This window comes from Heptranchias perlo, chromosome 9, assembly GCF_035084215.1.
Source record: "Heptranchias perlo isolate sHepPer1 chromosome 9, sHepPer1.hap1, whole genome shotgun sequence".
In the NCBI taxonomy this organism is placed as follows: domain Eukaryota; kingdom Metazoa; phylum Chordata; class Chondrichthyes; order Hexanchiformes; family Hexanchidae; genus Heptranchias; species Heptranchias perlo.
Window position 1 is genome coordinate 19524173 of NC_090333.1, and position 25705 is coordinate 19549877.

The following is a 25705-nucleotide window of genomic DNA, read 5'->3' on the forward strand; positions in this document are numbered from 1 at the left end:
GCCTCCATCCCAGTGATGAACAATTGAGAATCCCCCAAACTTCTTTCAACAGGTGCACAGAGAGAAGTGAGGAGGAGAATCAATGGTAGAGGACACAAAAAAAACAGGAAGAAACAAAGCACTAGCAGAGAAGAAAGTATAATATAGAGAGAAAGTCTGGTCATAATATGGGCATCTGACAGCTCAGAAAACAAGGTGGGTTCAAGGGATTTCTGGTTGGGAGTCAAGTGCACTGCCACACTAACCTTTGATGTGTAAAATGTTTACACCAATTAAGCATTCACAATAAACATAAATTAAATGCAGATCCATTTTAGCATGTAAGCAATAATACTACAATTTCTTCAGATCAATTTTTGTAGGCTGAGATTTATTCATGCATTAAATTTACAATTAAAAAGATGAACTGTAAGAAAGAGAATTGAAGAATAGCACCTGGCATCTGAACCAGTCTCTACAAAACAGAGCCGGCACAGGAATGATAGGTCGAATGGCCTCCTTCTGTGTTGTAAGATTCTATGATTCTAAATATGCAACCTGTTCCATTGAGGTGTGTACATTCTGTCACTTAACAACCCAGTGTCATTCAGGGACTGAGGTATATAGTGAGAAGACAGATAGGGTTGATCCATTAAAATGGATGGGCTTGTTGGGTCTAACGGCCTTTTCCTATTATTAAAAATTAGGTTCGCTAGAGAGCCAGACAAGGAAGAAAATCTCATTAGAAAAGGAGGAATGGTGAGCCATAAATATTTGTTTTGAAATCATTAGTAGTGGGAGGGACCGAGAAGTCTAAGTACTTGAAGCAATCATCATTTCTAACAAATTTATAAGATCATTTAAATTGAGTTGACTCCCTCACACTCTGGATATACATGGCTAATACTTTATTCTCTGGCCTTGTAGCAATCCTGAGACTACAAATTTAAAGCGAGTAGATCTGCCCCCAACAGCCATAAATTTATACAGAATTTTTCCTTTCAGTATGCATTTTTCCCCCCAACAGGGCTGAGGTCCAATATACAATGACTGGAATGTATATTTATTCTGCATAGCTGCTGCTTCCTGACATCTGTGCACAAATGCTATCTACACAATCATCGTCCCAGTCTCCACGGGCAGTTCAAACTAGACGACCAAGGTAGATGGCTTTGGGATATTTCTTCTGTAGTGTAGACCACTGAACAAAAAAGTAATCTGACAAATTGTACAGTATCTTCCCGGAAAGAGACAACGTTTCCACTCGGCAGATGCTCTCTATGTAGATAATCAGCACTTTCTTCATTCCGAATATTCCGAGCATCAGAGCGGATATACAGAGGGGCACACATGTTCCTGGTCCGTTGCACAGCACCTGCACAGAAATACAAAAGGGTTAATTTGCATGATTTATAGGTGTTTGAGATTCTGGTGCAGCTTGTGTGGATCGTTAACATGCTGCCGTTCTAGTGTTGGATGTAGGTTCTTGACTGTGATGGTCCTGACATGGAACTCACGATTTCAGACATACCAATGGGGAGTGGAGGGAGAGGGGGAAAGGGGATTGAGTGGGAGAGAAAGAGAGAGAGAGAAAAAGAGAGAATAGCTTACCTAATCGCCCCTGTAGCCTGAAGAAAGAAAACTAGCAACTGAAGAAAAAAAATACATTTCAATCATTTAAACGGATGTATTGAGTGAGGAGCTTCTGACTTCATTTTTTATATTCGGCTTTTAAGACCATAAGAGATAGGAGCAGGAGTAGGCCATTCGGCCCCTCGAGCCTGCTCCGTCATTCAATGAGATCATGGCTGATCTGATTTCTACCTCAACTCCACATAACTGCCTTTTCCCCATATCCTTTGACTCACTTGCTGATCAAAAATTTGACTAACTCAGCCTTGAATATATTCAATGACTCAGCCTCCACAGCTTTTTGGGGTAAAGAATTCCAAAGAATCACAACCCTCTGGGAGAAGAAATTCCTCCGCATTTCCGTCTTAAACGGGCCACCCCTTATTCTGAGACTATGCCCCCTAGTTTTAGATTCCCCCATGAGGGGTAACATCCTCTCAGCATCTACCCTATCGAGTCCCCTCAGAATCTTGTATGTTTCAATGAGGTCTCCTCTCATTCTTCTAAACTCCAATGAGTATAGACCCAACCTGTTCAATCTTTCCTCATAAGGCAACCCTTCCATATCCGGAATCAACCTAGTGAACCTTCTCTGAACTGCCTCCAATGCAAGTATGTCCTTTCTTAAATAAAGGACACCAGAACTGTACGCAGTAGTCCAGGTGTGGTCTCACCAGCACCCTGTACAGTTGTAGCATGACTTCCCTGCTTTTATACTCCATCCCCCTAGAAATAAAGGCCAATATTCCGTTTGCCTTCCGGATTACCTGCTGCACCTGTATGTTGACTTTTTGTGTTTCATGTTCGAGGACACCCAGATTCCTCTGTACCACAGCATTTTGTAGTATTTCTCCATTCAAATAATATTTTGCTTTTTTTATTTTTCCTCGCAAAATGGATGACTTCACATTTTCCCACATTATATTCCATCTGCCAAATTTTTGCCCATTCACTTAACCTGTTAATATCCCTTTGCAGACACTTTGTGTCCTCATTGCAACTTGCTTTTCCACCTATTTTTGTATCAGCAGCAAATTTGGCCACAAGACACTCTGTTCCTTCATCCAAGTCATTGATATATATTATAAATAGTTGAGGCCCCACTGAGCCCTGCGGCACCCCACTAGTTACAGATTGCCATTTTGAAAATGACCCTTTTATCCCAACTCTTTGTTTTCTGTTAGTTAGCCAATCCTCTATCCATGCCAGTATATTACCCCCAACACCATGAGCTCTTATCTTGTGCAGTAATCTTTTATGTGGCACCTTATCGAATGCCTTTTGGAAATCCAAATATACTGCATCCATTGGTTCCCCTTTATCCACCCTGCCCGTTACTTCCTCAAAGAACTCTAATAAATTTGTCAGATACAATTTCCCTTTCATAAAACCATGTTGACTCTCCTTGATTGTATTATGAGTCTCCAAATGTCCTGCTACTACTTCCTTAATAATGGATTCTAGCATTTTCCCAATGACAGATGTTAGGCTAACTGGTCTTTGGTTACCTGCTTTCTGTCTCACTCCCTTCTTGAATAGGGGTGTTACGTTTGCAGTTTTCCAATCTGCTGGGACCTTTCCAGAATTTAGTGAATTCTGGAAGATTCCAACCAATGCATCCACTATCTTTGTAGCCACTTCCTTTAAGACCCTCGGATGCAAGCCATCAGGTCCAGGGGACTTGTCAGCCTTTAGACCCATTAGTTTACCTAGTACTTTTTCTCTAGTGATAGTGATTGTTTTTAGTTCCTCCCTCCCCTTTGCCCCTTGATTTTCTACTATTATTGGTATATTATTAGTGTCTTCTACTGTGAAGACAGATACAAAATATCTGTTCAATTCCTCTGCCATTTCCTTGTTTTCCATTATTATTTCCCCAGTCTCATCCTTTAAGGGACCAATATTTACTTTAGCTACCCTCTTCCTTTTTATATACTTGTAGAAGCTTTCACTGTCAGTTTTTATATTTCTTGCTAGTTTACTCTCATAATTTATTTTCTCCCTCTTTATTATTCTTTTAGTCATCTTTTGCTGGTTTTTAAAATTTTCCCAATCTTCATGCTTACTAGTAATCTTTGCCATGTTGTATGCTTTTTCTTTTAAACTGATACTATCCTTTACTTCCTTCGTTAGCCATGGTTGATTCACCCTTTTTGTGGAGTCTTTCCTCCTAACAGGGATATATTTTTGTTGCGAATCATAAAATATCTTTTTTAATGTTTTCCACTGCTTATCCACCATCATACCATCTAATCTGTTTACCCAGTCCACTTTAGCCAATTCCACCCTCATTCCTTTATAATTGCCCTTATTTGAGTTTAATACAGTAGTTTCCGAACCAAGATCCTCGCTCTCAAACTGGATGTGAAATTCTATCATGTTATGATCACTGCTTCCCAAGGGATCCATTAATTTGAGATCATTTTTTATTTTTGAAACAGCCATAGAAAAATCTTGCACCAAAGTTGGTCAACAACAACAACAACTTGTATTTATATAGCACCTTTAACGTAGTAAAATGTCCCAAGGTGCTTCACAGGAGCGTTATTAAACAAAATTTGAAACCGAGCCACATAAGGAGATATTAGGGCAGGTGACGAAAAACTTGGTCAAAGAGGTCGGTCTTAAGGAGAAATTCAAACAGGAGAGAGAGGTAGAGGCGCGGAGAGGTTTAGGGAGGGAATTCCAGATCTTATGGCCTAGGCAGTTGACAGCTCGGCCATCAACGATGGGACGATTAAAATCGGGGATGCGCAAGAGGCAACAATTGGAGGAGCATTGTAGGGTTGGAGGAGGATATAGAGGTTGTAGGGCTGGAGGAGGGGTGAGGCCATGGAGGGATTTGAAAACAAGGATGAGAATTTTAAAGTCAAGGCGTTGCCGGACTGGGAGCCAATGTAGGTCAGCGAGCACAGGGGTGATGGGAGAACGGGACTTGGTGTGAGTTAGGATACGGGCAGCAGAGTTTTGGATGAGCTCAAGTTTATGGAGGGTGGAAGATGGGAGGCCAGACAAGAGAGCATTGGAACAGTCGAGTCCAGAGGTAAGAAAGGCATGGATGAGGGTTTAAGCAGCAGAGAGCTGAGGCAGGGGTGGAATTTATCAGACAGATGTGATGGAGAACATTAGATCCACCATGACAATGCATGGTGTGGTACTGAGCCTTACAGACCAGGAGGGCACTTGGTTCGATCCCTGGTCTGAAGCATGACAGTGGTGTAGCTTCAGGAGGGGAGAAGAATTCTGCCAGAACTCCCACTCCAAGGAAAGTTCACACAAGTGGATGTCTGGAAAAGACACAATCAGCTCAGCTGTGAAGCCTGCTCCACCCCCATGTTAAACTGCCACTGGCTAAGCTCACACATGAAGAACGGGCACTCGGGCCAAGTACCTGAGGGCTGCCAACAATCGTGGAACTGGAGCCAAACAGGAGTTACCATCTTTAGGAGGCAAGGAAAGAGGGAGACAAGATTCAAAAGATATTTTAAATTACATAACTGCACTAAGCTAACAACAGGGTTGTACATCCTAGGTAATGATGCAATTCAGCCTTGCCAGCTAAGAATGCCTATGAAAAACATTTTGTTACATTCCACACATGCACAGTGTAAATGATAAACGTTATACTGTAAAAGAATGATCTAATTTCATTGATATGTTAGATGAAGTATGGTGTGAAATTAGATCTCCACCATCAATGGCTCTCACTTTGGAACATTCGTACACCGTCAATATAAAGAGCAGTTACATCAGTCCTCAAAGAGAAAAGGTTCATTTTTTAAATTCAAAAATGATATGGTAGTAAAATTGTTATTTTCCTCTATTTCCCCCTCACGGCCCCAATCTGGCTCTCCGCCCCCTCATGCTGCAGGCTGGTTCCTCATCCCCACCCATCTTACTCTATGCCCTAAAACTGGTGCTGTCTCTCAACTTAGAAAATATAAAAAACACTACAACCCCCTCCTCAAGCTCCTGCATGGCTGGGTTTACCACACTGATCTTATTGGTTTCAGCAATGCAGCTACTTCTTCTGGGCTCCGGCCTAGCTCCATCATCTTCCAATTCTCTCTCTTTCCGACCCCATGACTTGAACTTTCCTTTAACCTCATGCTGTACTTTCCCCTCTCTTACACCCAGCCCCTAACCCTACCTTCCCTCCTCCACCCAACTCTAGCCCTACTGAACCTTCCCATCCTGTTGATAGCCTCTAACCCTACTATAACTCTAGCCCTCCTCTATCTTCACCCTTGCCCAGCCTTGATCCCTCCACTACCTTTCCCCTCTAGCCTTAATCATAACAATCCTCCCTCGGCCTTGGTCCAATTATCCCCCCTTCCACTAAGTCTGCTTGACTTAAAAAGTGCACATAGTCTTCATTCCCCTTGTAAAAGAAAGACTTGCATTTATATAGCGCCTTTCACGACCTCAGGACGTCCCAAAGCACTTTATAGCCAATGAAGTACTTTTGAAGTATAGTCACTATTGTAATGCAGGAAACGTGCCTCACAGCAAGGTCCCACAAACAGCAATGTGATAACGACCACTTACCCGGCTTTTTAGTGATGTTGGTTCAGCGATAAATATTGGCCCAGGACACCTGGCCCCTACTCTTCTTCGAAATATTGCCATGTGATCTTTTAACACCCACCTAAGACAGACTCAGTTTAAAGTCTCATCCAAAAGACGGCATCTCCGACAGTGCAGCACTCCCTCAGATTTGCACTGAAGCATCAGCCTGGATTTTGTGCTCAAGTCTCTGGAGTGGAGCTTGACTCACAACCTTCTGATTCAGAGGCAAGAGTGCTACCAACTGAGCCACAGCTGACACCCAAAACAGGGGAGCAATTCCCAAAAGGAAATCATTCGTCCCTATTTATGTTGATTGCCCATCAAGACAGAATAGCTGTTTAAGCAGAAGAATGTGTAATTTAGGACCTAGTTAGTCACATTGCTTAATAAAAGGCAGTAAATGCCAAGTTTGTCCAGGTGATGGAAATAATCGATATTGCCCACCAAACTGTCACCTGCCTTCTTTTACAGTCTGTGATTCTTGCAGTTGTCCTTCAAGCAGGACTCTTACACTTTTTGCTTTGTCCTGAAGATGTATGCACTGCTCATTAGGATTATGAGGGCCACCCTGGTGCATTTAGAAATCGATTTTTGATTGATAATATTGATGAAATTGTGAAGGTACCATTTTATCTTCCTTTTGTATTATCTGGCATCAAAAGGGAAGAAAGTTTTATAAACCAGATGTGTGTCCCATGTTCTTTCTTGTTGTAGGCTATATGGTCCAGAGGCAAATGGAGATTGCTGTGTGTCGCCTGGCTCACAAAAACTTTTCTTTGCAGATGCGTGATCCAAGAGTAGGAGAATTAATATGGCTTCAGGACTTTTGTTTTGAAATATCATTTAAGAATTGGTAAGAAAACAAGGATGTTATATTATAGTACTGATTCTGCTAGTTAATTTATTCACTCTCTTCATAATTAGTAATTTTTGTTTTGCCAATTTTAGAGTTATAGGCAAAATCCATAGCGTTTCCAGTGTAAATATGCCCTGGGCATGTGATGTCCTAGATACTGTGTTCATAAGGTCAAGTTTCAGTTCACAGGAAGCATATGCTTGCCTAGCGAAACAGACTATTGTGTGGAGCACCAGTGAAAAATATCTGGAGAGGGTCCGAATCATAACAGGGCCCAATAGCTTTGTATAAGCGATATATGCATGTTCCCTGCCTCAGTCATTTCTATCAACAAATTTGATCCAAACACATTTTTAAAGGAAAGTTATATGGGAATTGACACTAATTAAAATGGATGCAACTTGTCATCCCAAAACATCACTAACAAGGATGGGATTTCACAAGACAGGTTTGGATGAAGGTGGCCCTTGGTTTATTTGATTTCATACTTCTGGAATCTCACCCTCTCTCACAATCCATTCCAGCTGCTAATCCCACTCTGTGTAAAGAAATACTTCCTGGCTCTGCCCTAAATTTACCTTTCACAACCCCGATTCTTTTGCTTTGCTACCGTGAAATGTATGAAAATACTGTCCAGGGTTCACTTTCTCTCTGCCATTACGTATCTTGTATCCTTCTATATACACGGTCTCTTTTTGAGGCTGAAGAGCCGTAGCTTATCTAGTTGCTCTTAGCATTCTTTTGGTGCTTTGCCCAAGTTGCATTTTTCACATGAACTCAGTGAAAGCAGTTTATGTTCAGTGTGAGCCTGAAATATTCAGACATGTAATTTCCAACAAGTAAAAATCAACTTTCTAAAGTAGTAATTTAGAACCAGGATAAAATTAAAATTTTAAAAATTAAGAAAATGATTCACATGAAACAATTACCGAAGACAAACACTCTCGGTATGTGGTTAATTTGACAAACACTTAAAGGGTCAAAAAGTCCACGGAATATTTTCTCTTTAAATTACACCCTCAACACCGAGTAGGAAAAAAGAGTCAGCAAATATATTTCTGTCTTTTCAAACGAATTATCCAAATTCACTGCCTGATAGACATCTGCCATTACAGGTCTCCCTGTCTCCAGATCTGCTCTGGTGACCTCAGGAACCAGATACGTCCCAGAGTAGCTCGGTTGATCGAAATGGAATCAGCAATTTCAGACTGGCCCACGAGCCGTTCCAAAGTAAGCTGGAAGCCAGCAGGATATGCTGTGTACTTTCAGGCAGTTCTGGTTGTCTTCCAAACCAATCCAGCCCAGACTGGCTTTGGAAGCCAAGAGATCCAGTACGGCTCATGTGGAGCAAAAACGCCAGCATAGACCAGTTGGGCCGAATGGCCTGTTTCTGTGCTGTAGACTCAATGTAGCAATAAATTTTGACTATAGCATTTCAAAAGTAGATTTTTCTTTTGACAATACTTTTCCTAACAGAAGTTGGGAGGGTACTCTAAACAGAAAGTACTCACCTGGACTTCACATCTTCTTTAAATAGAGTCACATAAGAGAGGAAAAAGAAGAATGTCACGTTTATACAATTCTGCAGAATACGGATATACACACTCATTTTTTAAAAATTCGTTCATGGGATGTGGGCGTCGCTGGTGAGGCCGGCATTTATTGCCCATCCCTAATTGCCCTTGAGAAGGTGGTGGTGAGCCGCCTTCTTGAACCGCTGCAGTCCGTGTGGTGAAGGTTCTCCCACTGTGCTGTTAGGAAGGGAGTTCCAGGATTTTGACCCAGCGACGATGAAGGAACGGCGATATATTTCCAAGTCGGGATGGTGTGTGACTTGGAGGGGGAACGTGCAGGTAGTGTTGTTCCCATGTGTCCGCTGCTCTTGTCCTTCTAGGTGGTAGAGGTCGCGGGTTTGGGAGGTGCTGTCGAAGAAGCCTTGGCGAGTTGCTGCAGTGCAGCCTGTGGATGGTACACACTGCAGCCACTGTGCGCCGGTGCTGGAGGGAGTGAATGTTTAGGGTGGTGGATGGGGTGCCAATCAAGCGGGCTGCTTTGTCCTGGATGGTGTCGAGCTTCTTGAGTGTTGTTGGAGCTGCACTCATCCAGGCAAGTGGGGAGTATTCCATCACACTCCTGACTTGTGCCTTGTAGATGGTGGAAAGGCTTTGGGGAGTCAGGAGGTGAGTCACTCACTGCAGAATACCCAGCTTCTGACCTGCTCTTGTAGCCACAGTATTTATATGGCTGGTCCAGTTAAGTTTCTGGTCAATGGTGACCCCCATGATGTTGACGGCGGGGGATTCGGTGATGGTAATGCCGTTGAATGTCAAGGGGAGGTGGTTAGACTCTCTCTTGTTGGAGATGGTCATTGCCTGGCACTTGGCTGGTGCGAACGTTACTTACCACTTATGAGCCCAAGCTGGTTCCATTAATACACCGGTTGCTACCTTAACATCTATGTATTACTTTTAAGTGGAAATATTGTAACCTTGTTTTCTTACCTTCTACATACCAACTTAAGTAATAAACTTCAGAAAATTCTTTGACTTTAGGACCAATTTTTCCAAAGATCTTGATTGACATTTATACTAGGGCCTGTTAAAACTCAGCTCTGAAACTCAGATGGAACATTCTTGAAAGGCCTATGCCTTTAATGTAAATAAGTAATATATAAAAAATGTTGCTATAACCAGCCACGTCTGTTATAAATCTCACTCCTGAACTTTCACACACCCTGCAATTAAAAGAAATTGCAGAAAGCACAAACCACCCATCACTTACTTTCTTGCTCAACTTTCTGCTTGAACCTTAGAACGAGTATAGGTTTTCAGTAGAATATCATCATCATTAAAATATCTTAATCGTTTTACCAAGATACAAAGGTTGATTGAATTTCAAAAGAAACTCTTTTCAATCGTTCCCCAAATCCTTTCAAATGTGTGTTTGGAATTATTTATCCACTTCCCTCTTAAAATCTATTGTAGATTCTGCTTCCACTACTGTTTCTGGTAGGGCATTCCAGGTCCCAACAACCCTCTGCATAAAAAAAATTCTCCTAACCTTTCTCTTCGTTCTTTTGATGATTATCTTAAATATCATCACAATTCACAAAGATTGCCTACTTTCACCTCCATAACATCACCTGTCTCCACCCCTGCCTCAGCTTATCTGCTGCTGAAATCCTCATCAATGCTTTTGTTACCTTCAGCCTTGATTATTCCAGTGCTCTCCTGACTGGCCTTCCATCTTGCACCCTCCATAAACTTGAGCTGTGGCAAACCACTTGGCACTAAACTGCAGACCCTCCTGAGTGTGTACCTCTAGAGCATAACTATCTATGAACAAGAGCTCATGTAGGAACTCCTCAGAGACCTTCGAGGAGGACTGTTCATACTGGGGTTGAACAGCTTCCTCCTAGTTGTGCGAAAGCAGTCATGAACACCAATGTCTAGGCCTCTTGTTGCATTGTCGAACATAATCACTGAATCCAAAGCTGCTAGGTCCAAGCACACACCCTTATTTGACATCCGAAAATGTAATATGACTCATTTATAGTAAGATGAATAGAAAGATCTGCACCTCTGTTAGCAGCAGGTGTGCTCCTGCTTGTACTACTTTGTATTATGAATTGTTAGGAATCCATACGGTTTGTTCGAACCAAACTTTGATTCAATATGAAAGGTAACATTCTATTCTCCAAAACCAAGTCTACACACAGTAGTTGATACAAACTGCCAGTTAATTCGATTAAATGTCTTTTCAGCACTGAGAGAAGGCATCTTAAGTGTTTTGTTTTATTTAGATGGCGTGGTTGGTCGCTATCGATTTCCAAACTCGCACAATCAAATGCTTCTTCAATAGATGCAATTTGGTTTGGATGAACGAGTTGAAGGAACAGATCTTCATGGGTCACATTTAGAAAGAAGGAAGCAGTGTCATGGGAGGCTGGGATGTGGGGGGGAGGGGGAGGGGGAGGGGGAAGTGTCCTGACCTTTTTTGCGAATAAGAGAAACCAGCCGGCCTTTTGGGACAATGCATGCTTTCCCAATTACAGCAGAACAAACATAACAACTTAGATGCACTGTACCACACAATGTTCTCATAAAATTTAATGGGGAACCTGTCTGGGGCTGGTCCAAAAGGTGTCTCTAGAGTGGCAGTGCCAAATTCCTAATGAACATATCGAGAGTCAAGCTGAACTAGCCTTTTCAAATTGCAGGGCGTTTTGACAGAACTACAGTTCTGTGTAAAATAAACAAAGGCTTGGCTGAACCATCACTGCACTTAGGGCAGTGTCCTTGGTGTCTCTACAAATCAGACAAAGCATTCATTTTGCTGTTTCCATAAAGGATATCCTGCCTTATTTGTGATAATTATAAACTAGGGTTGAAAGCTGGGCATTCAACTAATCTGCTATTTTGGCTTTAAGCTCAGCCTATTCAGCAAGAATCAGAATCGATTATGTTGCAGAATAGGCAAGAAGATGGCTCGTGAGTATGGCCAAGGACGACCACCTGATTTGTTTTGACCCAGTTAAATCTACGGATGGTTGCCCAGTAAACTTTGAGAATTGAAAATTAGACAACAAAAAGTTAGTGTTTGATTGCTGCCTTTTGAAAATCCTATCTAAATACGCAATCAATCTTTCCTACAGAATTATGGAAATTACAGGACAGAAGACGACCACTTGGCTCCTCACACCTCTGATGGTGATAGTTCTTCAGTTGCATCTATTTGCTCTAATCCCATTCCCTTGTATATTTTTATATTCTTTTTTTTCAAATCCTCATGCAATTCCCTTTTAATTAATGTTATAGTCTGTGCCTCAGTACGCACTTATAAAGCATAAATAACTCCTTGCATGAAAAAAAATTCCAACTTGCCCTTTTCATTTTTCTACTGATAATCATCTCTCTATGCCCCCCTGTCACCAACCACTGGAAGCAATCTATTATTTGTCATTTAAAAGCCTTTGCTAAATTTTAAAATTTCCATTTGATTTCCCTAAGCATCTCTGTTCCCATGGGAAACAAAAATAATTTTTCAAGCCTTTCTTCATGAATATAATCTTTCATTCTTGATCTCATTCTAGTCCGGGGTGTCAAACTCAAATTATATGGTGGGCCTCATCTAACATCCTGGCACTTGGTATGGGCCACATTCGGCAAAAGTTATTTGGACACACTGGTGTATGTCTTGCTCGTTTTTTTGGCAGGATGGCCGCAGCCATATTGGTCCTCACTGTTTTTAGGCATACCACGCGTGCCCCAGTCCCAATCCCAATCTCCCAACCCCCCGCAGTCCTGATCTTGATCTCCTGAGTTCGGAAATTTTGCAAAGGCTTTTAAATGGTAAATAATAGATTGCTTCCAGTGGTTGGTGACAAGGGCACATAGATTGAGGATCAGTAGAAAAATGAAAAGGGCAAGTTGGAATTTTTTTTCATGCAAGGAGTTATTTATGCTTTACAAGTGGGTACTGAGGCAGAGATTATGGGTGGAATTTCTGGGTGCAAGGTCCAGAACCTAATCTGCGCCGGCAGCATGGCCGCCGCTATAATGGTCCTCAATATCAGGCCTCCCTCTGTCCCAATCTCAATCTCCCGCCCCCTGCAGTCCCGATCTTAATCTCCTGAGTCCCAATCACTGCACGTGTGTACCGGCTTTCTGGTGGTGGTGGTGGTGGTGGTGGTGGTGGTTGGGGGGCTCACAGAGCGGGGCAGGGGGTTGGTGGGAGGGAGGGGCGCGCTGCTGCGTCACAAAGTTTAAAAGGATCAATTTGTGTCCCATTCCAGGACATACGGCAACCTTCAGCACAGCACACGCGGGCTGAATTAAACCGTCTCGCAGGCCGGATCCGGCCCAAAGGCTGTAAGTTTGACCCTCCTGTTCGAGTCATTCTTTTCATGGCTGTAATATTCTTTCTAATTTGCACAGCAGCTTTTTAAAGTCTAACTGTCCAGCTTTGTACGGGGCAAGAGATGGCTATAATATAAATACTCTGGCAGCATCCCAGATCGTGGGATTGGGAACCGAAAGTAACTTTTCATGAGAAAATCCCATTACTTGGGAGAAAAAGTTGCAAGAGGATGAGCCATCATTTCCAGTCACAGTGCGAGTTTATATAAGTAACTTTCATACTTGCTGGGCTATGATCAGATAAGGGCACAAGACAATAAAGGAGGTTGTCCTTCAACAAGCCTGGTGGGGCAGGGAAATTAAAATATTGGATCTTTCCACTGGATGGTCTCCTCTTTATGTGAGCAAAGTACAGACTGTGAAAAGCCTCTGCAGCATTGATGACCATTGTAGAGGGGATGGTGCACACTCTGATTCAGGACACAGTAAAACCTGCACCTACCAACGGCAAAAAAAAAAATACCATAGCTCGATCTACCTTTAGTGGAGCCTTAGGGGACAATGTTTTAGTCGAAGCCCAAATTACACAATGATGGTTGTTCAACAACAACCACCACCTCCTTTTCTATAGGAAAACCACTTCACAGAAACACAAAGGAAAAACAATGGATTACGAACCGATGGAGACGTTTGAAGGGGTGGTCAAAGAGGTGGGTTTTAAGTCAGGTCTTAAAGGAGGACAGCAAAGTGAAGAGACAGATTTGGGGAGGGAACTCTAGAGATGAAGACACAGCCACCAATGGTGGGGCAAAGGCAGGGGGAGATCACAAGAGGCTGGATTCAAAGGAATGGTGAGTTCAGGGGAATCATATTGCTGGAGGAGGTTAAAGATAGGGAGGGGCGAGGCCATGGAGATTTAGGAGGTTTTCCTGAGGACAGTAACAAAGGGGTACAGTTCCATGGACACTATCAGCTCTCTTCCACCTTGCCTATTTGGCATTTTGTATAAAAATACACAGCAGGTCAAATCAGCATCTGAAAAGAAAAAGTGCTGTTTCAGGTAAAGACACCTCAGCAGAACTGAATACAAAAGAAGGAAACCCTTTTACAGTCTGGTCAAATCAAGGTGAGAGAGGAAAACAGTCAAGGTCAGAAGTCAGTATGTTAAATAGGAACATAGAGGCAGTGAAGTGGGTTTTATAAACTGCACTATGTAATATTTTAAAAGTGCTGGAAAGAGGTGAAGAGTGCTCGATGATATACAGAGGTCATTTGAGGCAGACTGCGAAAAAGCATTAGAAAGTCAAAAGGCGAGTCAAACCGCTCCAAAATAGGAGAGAGCAAAGTGGAATGTGAGGAGGAGAAATTGGCAGGAAGTAGGAGAGACAGATAAGATCTGAAGTGGCCAAAGTCAGTGCTCAGAGGTTATTAAACCCTTTAACTGCTTTTTGGTTCTGAGAGTTTGCATTTTGTGACCATTGCCTGTTGTTCTCCTTTCCACATTTGTTTTGGTCAGTCAAATAATGGGATTCCTTTTCCACTAACAAGGGTTCTCTAGAAAAATGTTAACTTGTGTTTTCTCTTTTCAGATCCTCGTAGACCTGTGTTTCCAGTATTTTCTGTGTTAATTTCACATTTCTAACATCTGCAATTTTTTACTTTCCTCTATTTTTGCAAGAAAAAAACTTTTGTTTCAGATACTATATTCATTCAAAAAGAGGATGGAGTCACTTCAACATCACAGGTTTCCAACATACTATCTTAATTAAGCTTAGTCTGTAATATGTAACAGCCTCTGTATGTACCAAAGTTTAAACAATCTGGATCCATCAGCATTAAAAGTGCCAACAAATCTAGGGGGCAAACACTGATCTGAATCCATCGAACTAAAGACATTAAGATAGATATACACATGGACAAGAAACAATTGTGCTTAGACCAGGAACAGGAACAATTGTTACTTTACTATTGTGCTTTGAGTCAGTTCCACTGAAAGCTCAGAGACCTAAAGCCTCCAATGTGACCTTCCTAAGGATGTTTATGTGTGCGGTCCTGTGATCTCAGCATATTGAAATGTTAGATACCGTCACTACCCCAAAGACAAATAAACTCCAAGCAGGAAAGCACACAACTTTAGAAATGTCCTAGGGACACTTAAGGCAAAAATGTGAAACTTTTAAAAACTGGTATGTGGAATTACTGTAGTGTGGAACTAATAGAAAGCAATCAAGATATTCCGATAACATAGTGAGCTGCAAGAGCAAACTTAGAGACATTCATATTCACAATCTCAAAATAACAGCCACACAATCTTGGAGTTAAGAGTAGAATCTGTGTTATTAATTTAAGCATTTTAAACTCCCAGAACTTTACCAGCCTTTGTAAAAGGTTTAAAAACACAAGTGTGCTATCAGTGACCACGTACAACAAGCCCTAATGCAGAATATCACATCCTCTGAGTATTAGACTAATACTATAAAAGGGTATTTATTGTATTGCTTTTTTCCTTTATTTGATTATTATATGCGCTCTTCCATCTCTGTCTCCTTTTCTAGTAATAATAGATCACCACAGCGTATACAATTCACCACTAGTAGGGTATATTCTTTCCTTTGAAATAGTATACACATCAAAAAAGATTTACATATCTATCTTACATCTAGCATACAATTCCGGTTTCTTACACTTCCTGCTGTCACACTTTGGAAGTCAAACTTTTTTCGTAACACTTTTGTGATTGAAACAGTAGTAATCGGAACTGAAGTAGTAGAGAACATACAAATCAAAAGTGAAGAAAAATGAATGGAAAGCTGCCAATGAGAAACTACTAAAGTGTCAGCCGTGGCTCAGTGTGGTTGTCACGTCTCTGAGTCAGAGGGTCATGGGTTCAAGTCCCACTTCAGAGACTTGAGCAAATAATCTAAGCTGGCACTTCAGTGCAGTACTGAGGGAGTGCTGCATTGTTGGAGGGGCTGTCTTTTGGATGAGGCCCTGTCTGTCCTCTCAGGTGGACATAAAATATCCTATGGCATTATTCAAAGAAGAGCAGGGGAGTTCCCCCAGTATCCTGCCAATATTTAGCCTTCAACCTACTTAACTAAAACAGATTATCTGTTGCATTGTCCTGCAGGACAACAGTGATTACACTTGAAAACTACTTCACTGGTTGTGAAGTGCTTTTGGGATGTCCTGAGGTTGTGAAAGACGCTTTATAAAATACCAGTTCTTCCTTTTTTTCCCCAAAACATCAGTAAAAATCCCAGAGTATCATGTAATAAAAAGGGAATTTGACTTATTCAGTAACCTAAATCAATGACTCTGGTGTTTGGCATAAGACCCCATTGTTAACAAACACAACCCCCATCTCAGTCTTAAGTGGCCGACCCCTTATCCTGTGACTATGCCCTCTGGTTCTAGACTCTCCAGCCAAGGGAAACATCCTCTCAGCCTCTGCCCTGTCAAGCCCCCTCAGAATCTTATATGTTTCAATGAGATCACCTCTCAATCTTCTAAACTCCAGAGAGTATAGGCCCATTCTACTCAATCTCTCCTCGCAGGACAACCCTCTCATCCCAGGAATTAATCTAGTAAACAGGTACACTTAAAAATACCAGGTCTAAACTAAGTTTTAAAAGCACGATAATTCTTTATGACTGCCAAACAACTAAAAATTAAATTTTAAAAATGTGGAATTTCATATTACTTCTTATTTTAATAGTTTTTGGTCATTAAGAAAAATAATTTTTAAATTAAAAATTTTTTTAAAAATTTACTTTTCCCTTCTGTCTCTTCAATTTAATTCAATTATTTCTTTGTCTTTTAAAAAAAAATTTGTTTACAATGACTTCCAGAGTATTAACTTTAAATGAATGACGTCTGCTTGCCTGCCTGTGGGCGTGATTTCTCTTCCTGACAGATTTTGTGGGCGTGTCTTCTATTCTCACAGACTGTTCCATGCGCATCGACTTACGCTGCTCAGAGGCTGAATTGATTTTGAAGTTTTGAAAAATTGTGCACAATCGAACAAGTCAACTCCACAGTGCCCACAGTAAGTATATTCGTTAATTTAATTTGCAGGAGCTGCAGCGAGCGTTGCCACGCTGCTCTACAAAAGTTCTGGCCCATTATCCTAATGTGAGTCACCATCTACAGGAGAGGGAGGGAGAAAACTGGAATGGGAAAAAATGATGGTCTTTGTTCCAGTTCAAAGCATTAGTGTTTGTCCAAACCTTCAACAGCCCACGCAAACCACTTTCCCTAATAGCATTAACTGAAAACAGCTATCACGCAATCTATAATGTCCCAGTCCAACAGAATCTCATTTGGGAACTGTAATAGGCTTATCACCATAGACAACAGTGTCTTCTTACACTACAGCAACACTGCAAATCCTGTGGTTTGTCAAGCTGCATCTTGTCCGTGTCCTCATTTAGAACGTTCCAGAGAAAACCAAGATCTGTCGCTGGAGGCCATCCAATTTGGGGGCGGTAATCAGACAGGCAGCAGTGGGAAACGGGGCGGAGATGTGTTTCACCAGATCTCTGCCCATTTTAGTGTCCACCCCATTTTCTGCTGTTAATTCTGGCGATTAGGGGTAAACGCCTGTCAAACAGGCGGGAACTCAATTTAAATATTTATTTGGGGGCAGGAATGCCCTGAACATTATTTCCCACCTATCTGGTGTGCAGCACATTAGATGTAAATAACACCCATGTGAAATAGGTGCCCATGATTCCTAGAGCAGCAGTAATAATATGGAAGGTTGTGGAAAGTACATTTCATTCATTAACTGTTTCTCTTCATTTTTTTTCCCCCTGGATGCCAAACAAGTCAGGCTAAAGATAGGTTATCTGTGCTCACACACCAATACCCGCACAACTGCATCTGCAGACAGAGGTGAACAAACCTTTCTTTGGCAGATGATTAGTGCCACCTGATGAAAGCCACTTCCAAAGCTTGCCAAGAACAATGTGTGCACACAACCATAAGTTCAATTAGAGACCGTACAGCAAGGCCCCACAAACAGCAGTGTGATAATGACCAGATAATATTTTAGTGATGTTGATTGAGGGAGAAATGTTGGCCAGGACACCGGGGAGAACTTCCGTATTCTTCGAAATAGTGCCATGGGATCTTTTATGTCCATTCGAGAGGGCAGACGTGACCTAGGTTTAACATCTCAACTGAAAGACAGCACCCCTGACAGTGCAGCACTCCCTCAAGTGCTGCCCTGAAGTGTTAGTACGACAGTCAATCGACACATCTCTTTCAGCAGCATGGAACAGTATGGGGGACAAAAAGGAGGAAATAGGCACTGACCATAATAATTCAGTGATCGCAAATCACTAAAAGTAGCGACACAGGGTAATAAGGCCATAAAAAAAGTAAACCAAGCACTGGGGTTCATTTCTAGAGGGATAGAATTGAAAAGCAGAGAAGTTATGTTAAACTTGTATAGAACCTTGATTAGACAGTTGTTGGAGTACTGTGCACAGAGCTGGTCTCCATATTATAAAAAGGATATAGAAGCACTGGAGAAGGTGCAAAAAAGATTCACAAGAATACCAGAACTGAGAGGATATCCTTATCAGGAAAGGCTGAACAGGCCGAGGCTCTTTTCTCTAGAAAAGAGAAGGCTGAGGGGTGACCTGATAAAGGTCTTTAAGATAATGAAAGGGTTTGATAGGGTAGATGTAGAGAAAATGTTTCTACTTGTGGGGCGGCCCAAAACTAGAGGTCATAAATATAAGATAGTCACTAATAAATCCAATCGGGAATTGAGGAGAAACTTCTTTACCCAACGGGTGGTAAGAATGTGGAACATGCTACCTACCACAAGGAGTAGGTAAGGCAAATAGCATAGATGCATTTAAGGGAAAGCTAGATAAGCACATGAGGGAGAAAGGAATAAAAGGGAATGCTGATAGGGTTAGACAAAGTGAGGTGGGAGGAGGCTCGTGTGGAGCATAAACCTCCGGCTTGGACCAGTTGGGCCGAATGGCCTGTTTCTGTGCTGTAGACTCGATGCAAGAAAGATCTGTGAGGAGGAGAGAAAAAACTGCTTTCACCCACACTCATATATTTTTGCTGTAAATGTACTTGAAAGCAGTCAGGAAACAAAACCAGTTAGCAACAAGAGTAAGATGAGAAATATACTGCAATTAAGTGCAACATATAACAGGAAAAAAGGAGAAAAAAATAGAATATGTCGAACCTTTCAAAGAAAGAAAAAGTAAAACAAGGCCATATCGTTGGAGAACTGACACAACAAACATGGAAACAAACACAAGCACGGAACAATTTAGAAAGATGAAAGAAATGGAAGAAGGGAACTAGACATCAACAGGGAAGAAAAAAAAGTGACAGTAAAAGTGGTGGGAAATCAATTACTGAGGGAATTTATCATGTTCAAAAATAAAAGAAAAAGCAAAATATAAAGAAACCTGAAACAGAAGTTTCTCAGTCCAATAAATCTTCATTTGGAGACTCCAACAGGCTTAGCACCAATGGCAGTGGTGTCCTCTTACACTGTAATAACACTGCAGATTCTTTAGTTTGTTGTGTTATAAATTCATTGTCTGTATCCCCGGCTAGTTACAATACTCTTAAGGTGCTTTTACTCCACAGGAATGCAGCCAACAGCAGACGGGTAGTTCTCTTGGCCATTGGCTGTGCGTCTTAACTATAAACAACCTCACCCACAGGAAACCAGTGGATTGTAGACCCAAGGAAATACAAACCTGCCATTGAATTAAGGCTCCTGTTGGAGAATGCAAATCACTTGGAGCCAATCCCTCATGTTTGCACAGATTAGACAATCAGGTCTCTGGAGGCCAGCAACCTAAGGGGGAGGGCAGAGTGTGGAGGTTGCTTTTTCGTGAGAGAAAATAATAATAAAAGCACCTTTACAGATGACAAGCTGATGCATCTCTTTCCGGATCCCCTTCTATACCACCGACAAAGAAAAGCATGTCATGTACAGTACTAATGGGTTAATAACCAGTCCTGATAATTTCACAGCTAATCATGAAAACAATTAAACTGCAGTCAGTGATCTCACCCAACAACTACACACAATAAAACACAGAGCCCCTCACATGCTTCTACAGTTTATTCACAGACGAATTATTTAATGATGGAACGACTGTAAATCAGGACGTCAGTCAAATTTGTCTATAAGTGCCCATTTAAATTTATTGCAAATTCAGAATGACCATATTTACCACAGATTTCTCTCAATACAAGTACTGGCAGCCTTGAGTTGCACAAAAGATTCTTTGCACTTTTTCCCCCAAGTTACAGTACACAGACGATGCTATGTATTTGCTGGGAACCGAAATTCCCCTCCTCAGATTAGGTCTCAGCAAAATATAAATTGCTGCAGAGTGGAAAAATAGAACTCCGAGCTGAGTCTCTTGACTCAGCCCATCATACTCCCACTGAGAGGAGAAAACCTGATCCCATTTCTCTAAAGCTTTCAGACTTGAGACTGGCAGCTGGCCAAGAGGTCTGTGAATGCAGCCTGTGAACACAGCACTTCTGTTCTGGTAAAATAGTACAAATCGCTGGGGACCAGTCACAAGCCCTGCAGCTCTAATTCGTTGTCAGGGCCACAGAGGGTAGCAACATCCCTCTAATGGGCCACGGATACTTCATCTGCTGCCATACCGTAGTGAAAGCACTCGTACAGATCACAGTCATTTCAAAGATCCGTAAACAACACTCTTTACAAGTGACCTAACTTGTAGGCAAATGAACAATTTTCCTCCACACAGTCCCAAACCCAACTGATACGTCAGAGGTACTGTCTTTCGGAAGAGACATTAAACCGAGGCACCATCTGCCCTCTCAGGTGGACGTAAAAAAATCCCATGGCACTATTTCAAAGAAGATCTGGGGAGTTCTCCCCAGTGTCCTGGCCAATATTTATCTCTCAACCAACATCACTAAAACAAAATTATCTGGTCATTTATCTCATTGCTGTTCGTGGAACGTTGCTGTGTGCAAATTGGATCCCACATTCCAACAGTCACTACACTTCAAAAAGTACTTCATTGGCTGTAAAGCGCTTTGGGATGCCCCGAAGACTTGAATGGCGCTATATAAATGTAACTTTTTCTACATTATGATAATATCTTCTCCATAGCAAACTCTAACTAGCTACATGGAGTTATATTACAATTGATTATCCTAAGACTAGCAATCATGCAGTAAAATCAAGCTGAATTAAGCTGTGGGCAGGGAGATTCATCAACAGGGGGTTTTATTCTGAACCCAATGATGCGTAACTAAGTTTTAAAAGTAGGATTGAGGGGCTCCCTGAAGGCTCATTGGATTTATCCTGTAATTAACTGGGGAGGGAGCGACAGCAACAACTGGCCTCAGCTTCCCTGGGTTACGCATGGGAAAAGTCAGACAGTGCTCTCATTCCTGGTCTGTTCACCACAACCCCTGTTGAAAGTGCATGTGTATTGGTTATTGGCTGTAAGAATGCCGCTTCATGAGGTAGAATGGCCTGCCAGTACTCACTGTTAAGGCACACACGTGAGAAATAGTTTGGTGAGGTACTGGAGGATGGTCAGCACCAATAGAACCATATCCCAACATATTCAGGAGAGAAGGAGAGAAAATTGGCAAGAGAAACATTAAAGATGAATCAATCTCCAGAGACCCACGTAATCCAAGAATTACAGAAAGTGCGTTGTCAGTACTGGCAATCGGTAGGGAGAGTGAGAGGCAAACAATGAAAGGCAGGATGTTCCAGGTGCTTCAAGAACAGCCTTATAAGTTGTGACCTGGCAAAAAAAAACTTGCATTCATATCGTGCCTTTCACGACCTCAGGATGCCCTAAAGCGCTTTAGAGCCAATGAAGTCCTTCTGAAGTGTAGTCACTGTTGTACGTAGTTTCAGTTTTTAATCCTTCTCAAATATATTGGAGTTTCATTACGAAGTACAGTGGTAAGATATACAACAGTAGATAGCTAAGGTTATCCTGAACAGACTTGGTTATTTTATATACAGTATCTTGCCCTTTGGCATGATAGCCTATTCAGCACATCAGGTTTACAGCTCCCTTACTGATATGGAAGCCAAAGTAAAGCACTCTCTGCAGATGATGCGAATTCATAGCTGTGATTCGCCACATACTGAGTTCACAATCTGGATTGCCATCTAGATTTCTGATCTGGATGAATAAAAGTCTTCATTTTCCCCTCTTTCCCTGGTCTCTGCCTCTCTTAACAGTATGCCTCAAATTAGGAACTTTACCTATGGGCGAGATCACTGGCTTTTACAAATACAGGGGTGGAAGGGTGGAATGCAATTTCCAAAATAATGGTTTAAAAAACAATCCTGGAATCCCATGCAATAAAAACAGAATATGATTAATTCAGTCACCATAAACCAGTGATCCCACCAATGGGGAATCCTGGGGGCAAATGAGCATCCAACCACTGTGTAGCACAGTTACTGGAGAACCATCAGAAGAAGAAACAATTTAGGAGACAAGAAAAGTTGAAATTTTGCCAGGATCTGAATTCCGAGGTGGCTGGGGTCCTTCCATGGAGCATACCGAGGGGATTTAGCTTTGTATGGATTTCATATTCATGAGCAACACTGGCTCATAACTCACAAGTAAGTGTCACAAATGAGTAGGGTATGGTCAGGTTACAAAAGACTCACATCACAATGTTCAATATTATGTTTAAAAAACTCATTTTTTAAAAAGGATATTTCAACCAACTGTTACCATCACCAGTCTAAAAATATGTTTTTTTTATTGCTACTCTTCGAGGACAATAGGAATGTTAAAACTGTTTAAGTAGTAACGTAACTAAAGTGTGTCAGATTATATCATACATTATACAAATTGCACTTCCATGTCCTACAATCCTAAGGAAGGAGTAGGGCCCATTAGAGACCAAAAAGGTAACCCACGTATGGAGGCGGAAGATGTTGGTATGGTTCTTAATGAATACTTGGTGTCTGTCTTCACAAAGGAGGGGAACGATGCAGAGATTGTAGTTAAGGAGGAGGAGTGTGAAATATTGGATGGGATAAGCATAGTGAGAGAGGAAGTATTAAGGGGTTTAGCATCCTTGAAAGTAGATAAATCGCCAGGCCCAGATGAAATGTATCCCAGACTGTTAATAGAAGCAAGGGAGGAAATAGTGGAGGCTCTGACCAACATTTCCAATCCTCCCTGGCTACAGGCGTGGTGCCGGAGGATTGGAGGACTGCAAACGTTGTACTGTTGTTTAAAAAGGGAGAAAAGGATAAACTGACTAATTATAGGCCAGTCAGTCTAACCTCGGTGGTGGGCAAATTATTGGAATCAATTCTAAGGGACAAGATAAACCGTCATTTAGAAAGGCACGGATTAATCAAGGACAGTCAGCATGGATTTGTTAAGGAAAGGTCGTGTCTGACTAACTCGATTGAATTTTTTAAGGAGGTAACAAGGAGGGTCGATGAGGGTTGTCTACATGGATTTTAGCAAGGCTTTTGACAAGGTCCCACATGGCAGAATGGTCAAAAAAGTAAAAGCCCATGATATCCAAGGGAAAGTGGCAAGTTGGATCCAGAATTGGCTCAGTGGCAGGAAGCAAAGGGTAATGGTTGACAAGTGTTTTTGTGACTGGAAGGCTGTTTCCAGTGAGGTCCGCAGGGCTCAGTCCTAGGTCCCTTGCTTTTTGTGATATATATTAATGATTTGGACTTAAATGTAGGGGGCATGATTAAGAAGTTTGCAGATGATACAAAAATTGGCCATGAGGTTGATAGTGAGGAGGAAAGCTGTAGACTGCAGGAAGATATCAATGGACTGGTCAAGTGGGCAGAAAAGTGGCAAATGGAATTCAGTCCGGAGAAGTGTGAGGTAATGCATTTGGGGAGGTCAAACAAGGCAAGGGAATACACAATAAATGGGAGGATACTGAGAGGTATAGAGCAAGAGAGGGACCCTGGAGTCCATGTCCACAGATCCCTGAAGTTAACAGGACAGGTAGATAAGATGGTTAAGGAGGCATACGAGATACTTTCTTTTATTAGCCATGGCCATGGCACAGAATATAAGAGCAGGGAGGTTATGCTAGAACTGTATAAAACTCTAGTTAGGCCACAGTTTGAGCACTGCGTACAGTTTTGGTCACCACATTACAGGAAAGATGCGATTTCACTAGGGAGGGTACAGAGATTTACGAGGGTGTTGCCAGGATAGGAGAATTTTAGCTATGGGAAATATTGTATAGGCTGGGGTTGTTTTCTTTGGAACAGAGGAGGCTGAGGGGTGATTTAATTGAGGTGTATAAAATTATGAGGGGCCTAGATAGATTGACAGGAAGGACCTATTTCCCTTAGCAGAGAGGTCAATAACCACGGGGCATAGATTTAAAGTAATTGGGAGAAGGATTAGAGGGGAGATGAGGAAAAATGTTTTCAACCAGAGGGTGGTGGGGGTCTGGAACTCACTGCCTGAAAGGGTGATAGAGGCAGAAACCCTCATCACTTTTAAAAGTACTTGGATATGCACTTGAAGTGCCATAATTTACAAGGCTACAGACCAAGAGCTGGAAAGTGGGATTAGGCTGGGTAGCTCTTTTTCGATCGACACAGACACGATGGGCCGAATGGCCTCCTATGCCAAAATGTTTCTATGTAATCTATCTGAACCCCCAGATTGTGTCACATCATATTCACTGTCATTTTCTCCTTACCTCTTTTGAAGGTGGTGACAAGTCCTACTGGAGTAGGTCTCCGCAGGAACCGTCAGCCATTCAGTACCTTGACATAATCTGGCCATTCTTCATTTGTGAGCCCGACAGCAGAGTTTCAGCGGGCTATTCATCTGTGGGAGTACCCAAGTCCAATCTTGCCAATGTCTAGACACCTGCACTTTCCAGCAGGGATTAAGAAATAGTAATCAAGAGGCACCAATTTTTCCCTCTCCCCTAACCTACGGGGTGCTGAGATAAATGTGGCAACCAACCATGCAAACCTGGAAAAAAATAGATCAGCAAGTTCCAGGAATCGAACTATAATTTGTATGACTTTGTGCTACTTTACCCACATTCGCCATCATTTATATTTTGTGTATTTTCCAGGTAATGTAACAGCTGTTTTCATTCTACAGTAAAGTTTTTATTATGGAACTGATTAATGAAAGTTGCAGGATTCAAAATATCAGCACAAGAAGGAAGTATTGATTATTACTTGGGTTTGGATCTACCAACATTTCCAATTTTTATTTTGATCCACCATTAAACATTGTGTTGGCAAGATTTTCTTTTAAACAAAATGGCTAAATGCTTTTCCTCGATGTTCACAAATACACTGAGGTTTTGTTACAGCACTGTAAAACCCTGAGAGCTAACTGAACACATACATTATTGAAATTTTCCATGTGTCCTTCTGTTTAGGAAGGGCTTTTGTACAAATTCAAGAATGTCACAGAAGCCTGAACACAAATGACTAAATCAAATGGGACTTTGAACTTTCGCAAAATATCAAGAGGTCATAAGCTGTCCTCCTTATCGAGAAAAAAAATCATGACAACATCACCCGTTGAAAAATGACTTCAATCTGTGTGTGGATGTTGAGTGAGAGGAGGGTCGGGTTTGGCTACAATGCCTCCCTATGGTAAAATAACTTGCAAACACTCGCTGTCAGGGCTCACACATAAATAATGGCCACTGAGTAAAGCCCAAGGAACCAATCCCCAGTAAAGAGTCAATACCTTCAGGGAAGGAGGGGGATGAGAGAAAATTGGCAAAAAAGAATCTAAACTGACCATAATTACATGGGTGGTCCTCG

The 25705-nt window shown here is 41.7% G+C and overlaps 1 protein-coding gene and 1 long non-coding RNA gene across 2 annotated transcripts in view; one reads left to right on the forward strand and one right to left on the reverse strand.

The window, feature by feature from the left end:
• Window positions 1-866: 866 nt before the first annotated feature.
• Window positions 867-25705, reverse strand: part of alg14 (ALG14 UDP-N-acetylglucosaminyltransferase subunit) — a 52386-nt gene continuing 27547 nt past the window's right edge. The window contains exon 4 of the mRNA XM_067989661.1: window positions 867-1354. Within this exon, the coding sequence (XP_067845762.1) occupies window positions 1124-1354 (231 nt within the window). The 3' untranslated portion in view covers window positions 867-1123. The remainder of the gene's footprint in view (window positions 1355-25705) is intronic.
• LOC137324969 (uncharacterized) lies at window positions 6962-25102 on the forward strand. The gene is made up of 5 exons (XR_010963759.1): window positions 6962-7033; window positions 11691-11745; window positions 12831-12906; window positions 16841-16942; window positions 24621-25102. It is a non-coding gene; the product is annotated as an uncharacterized lncRNA (long non-coding RNA).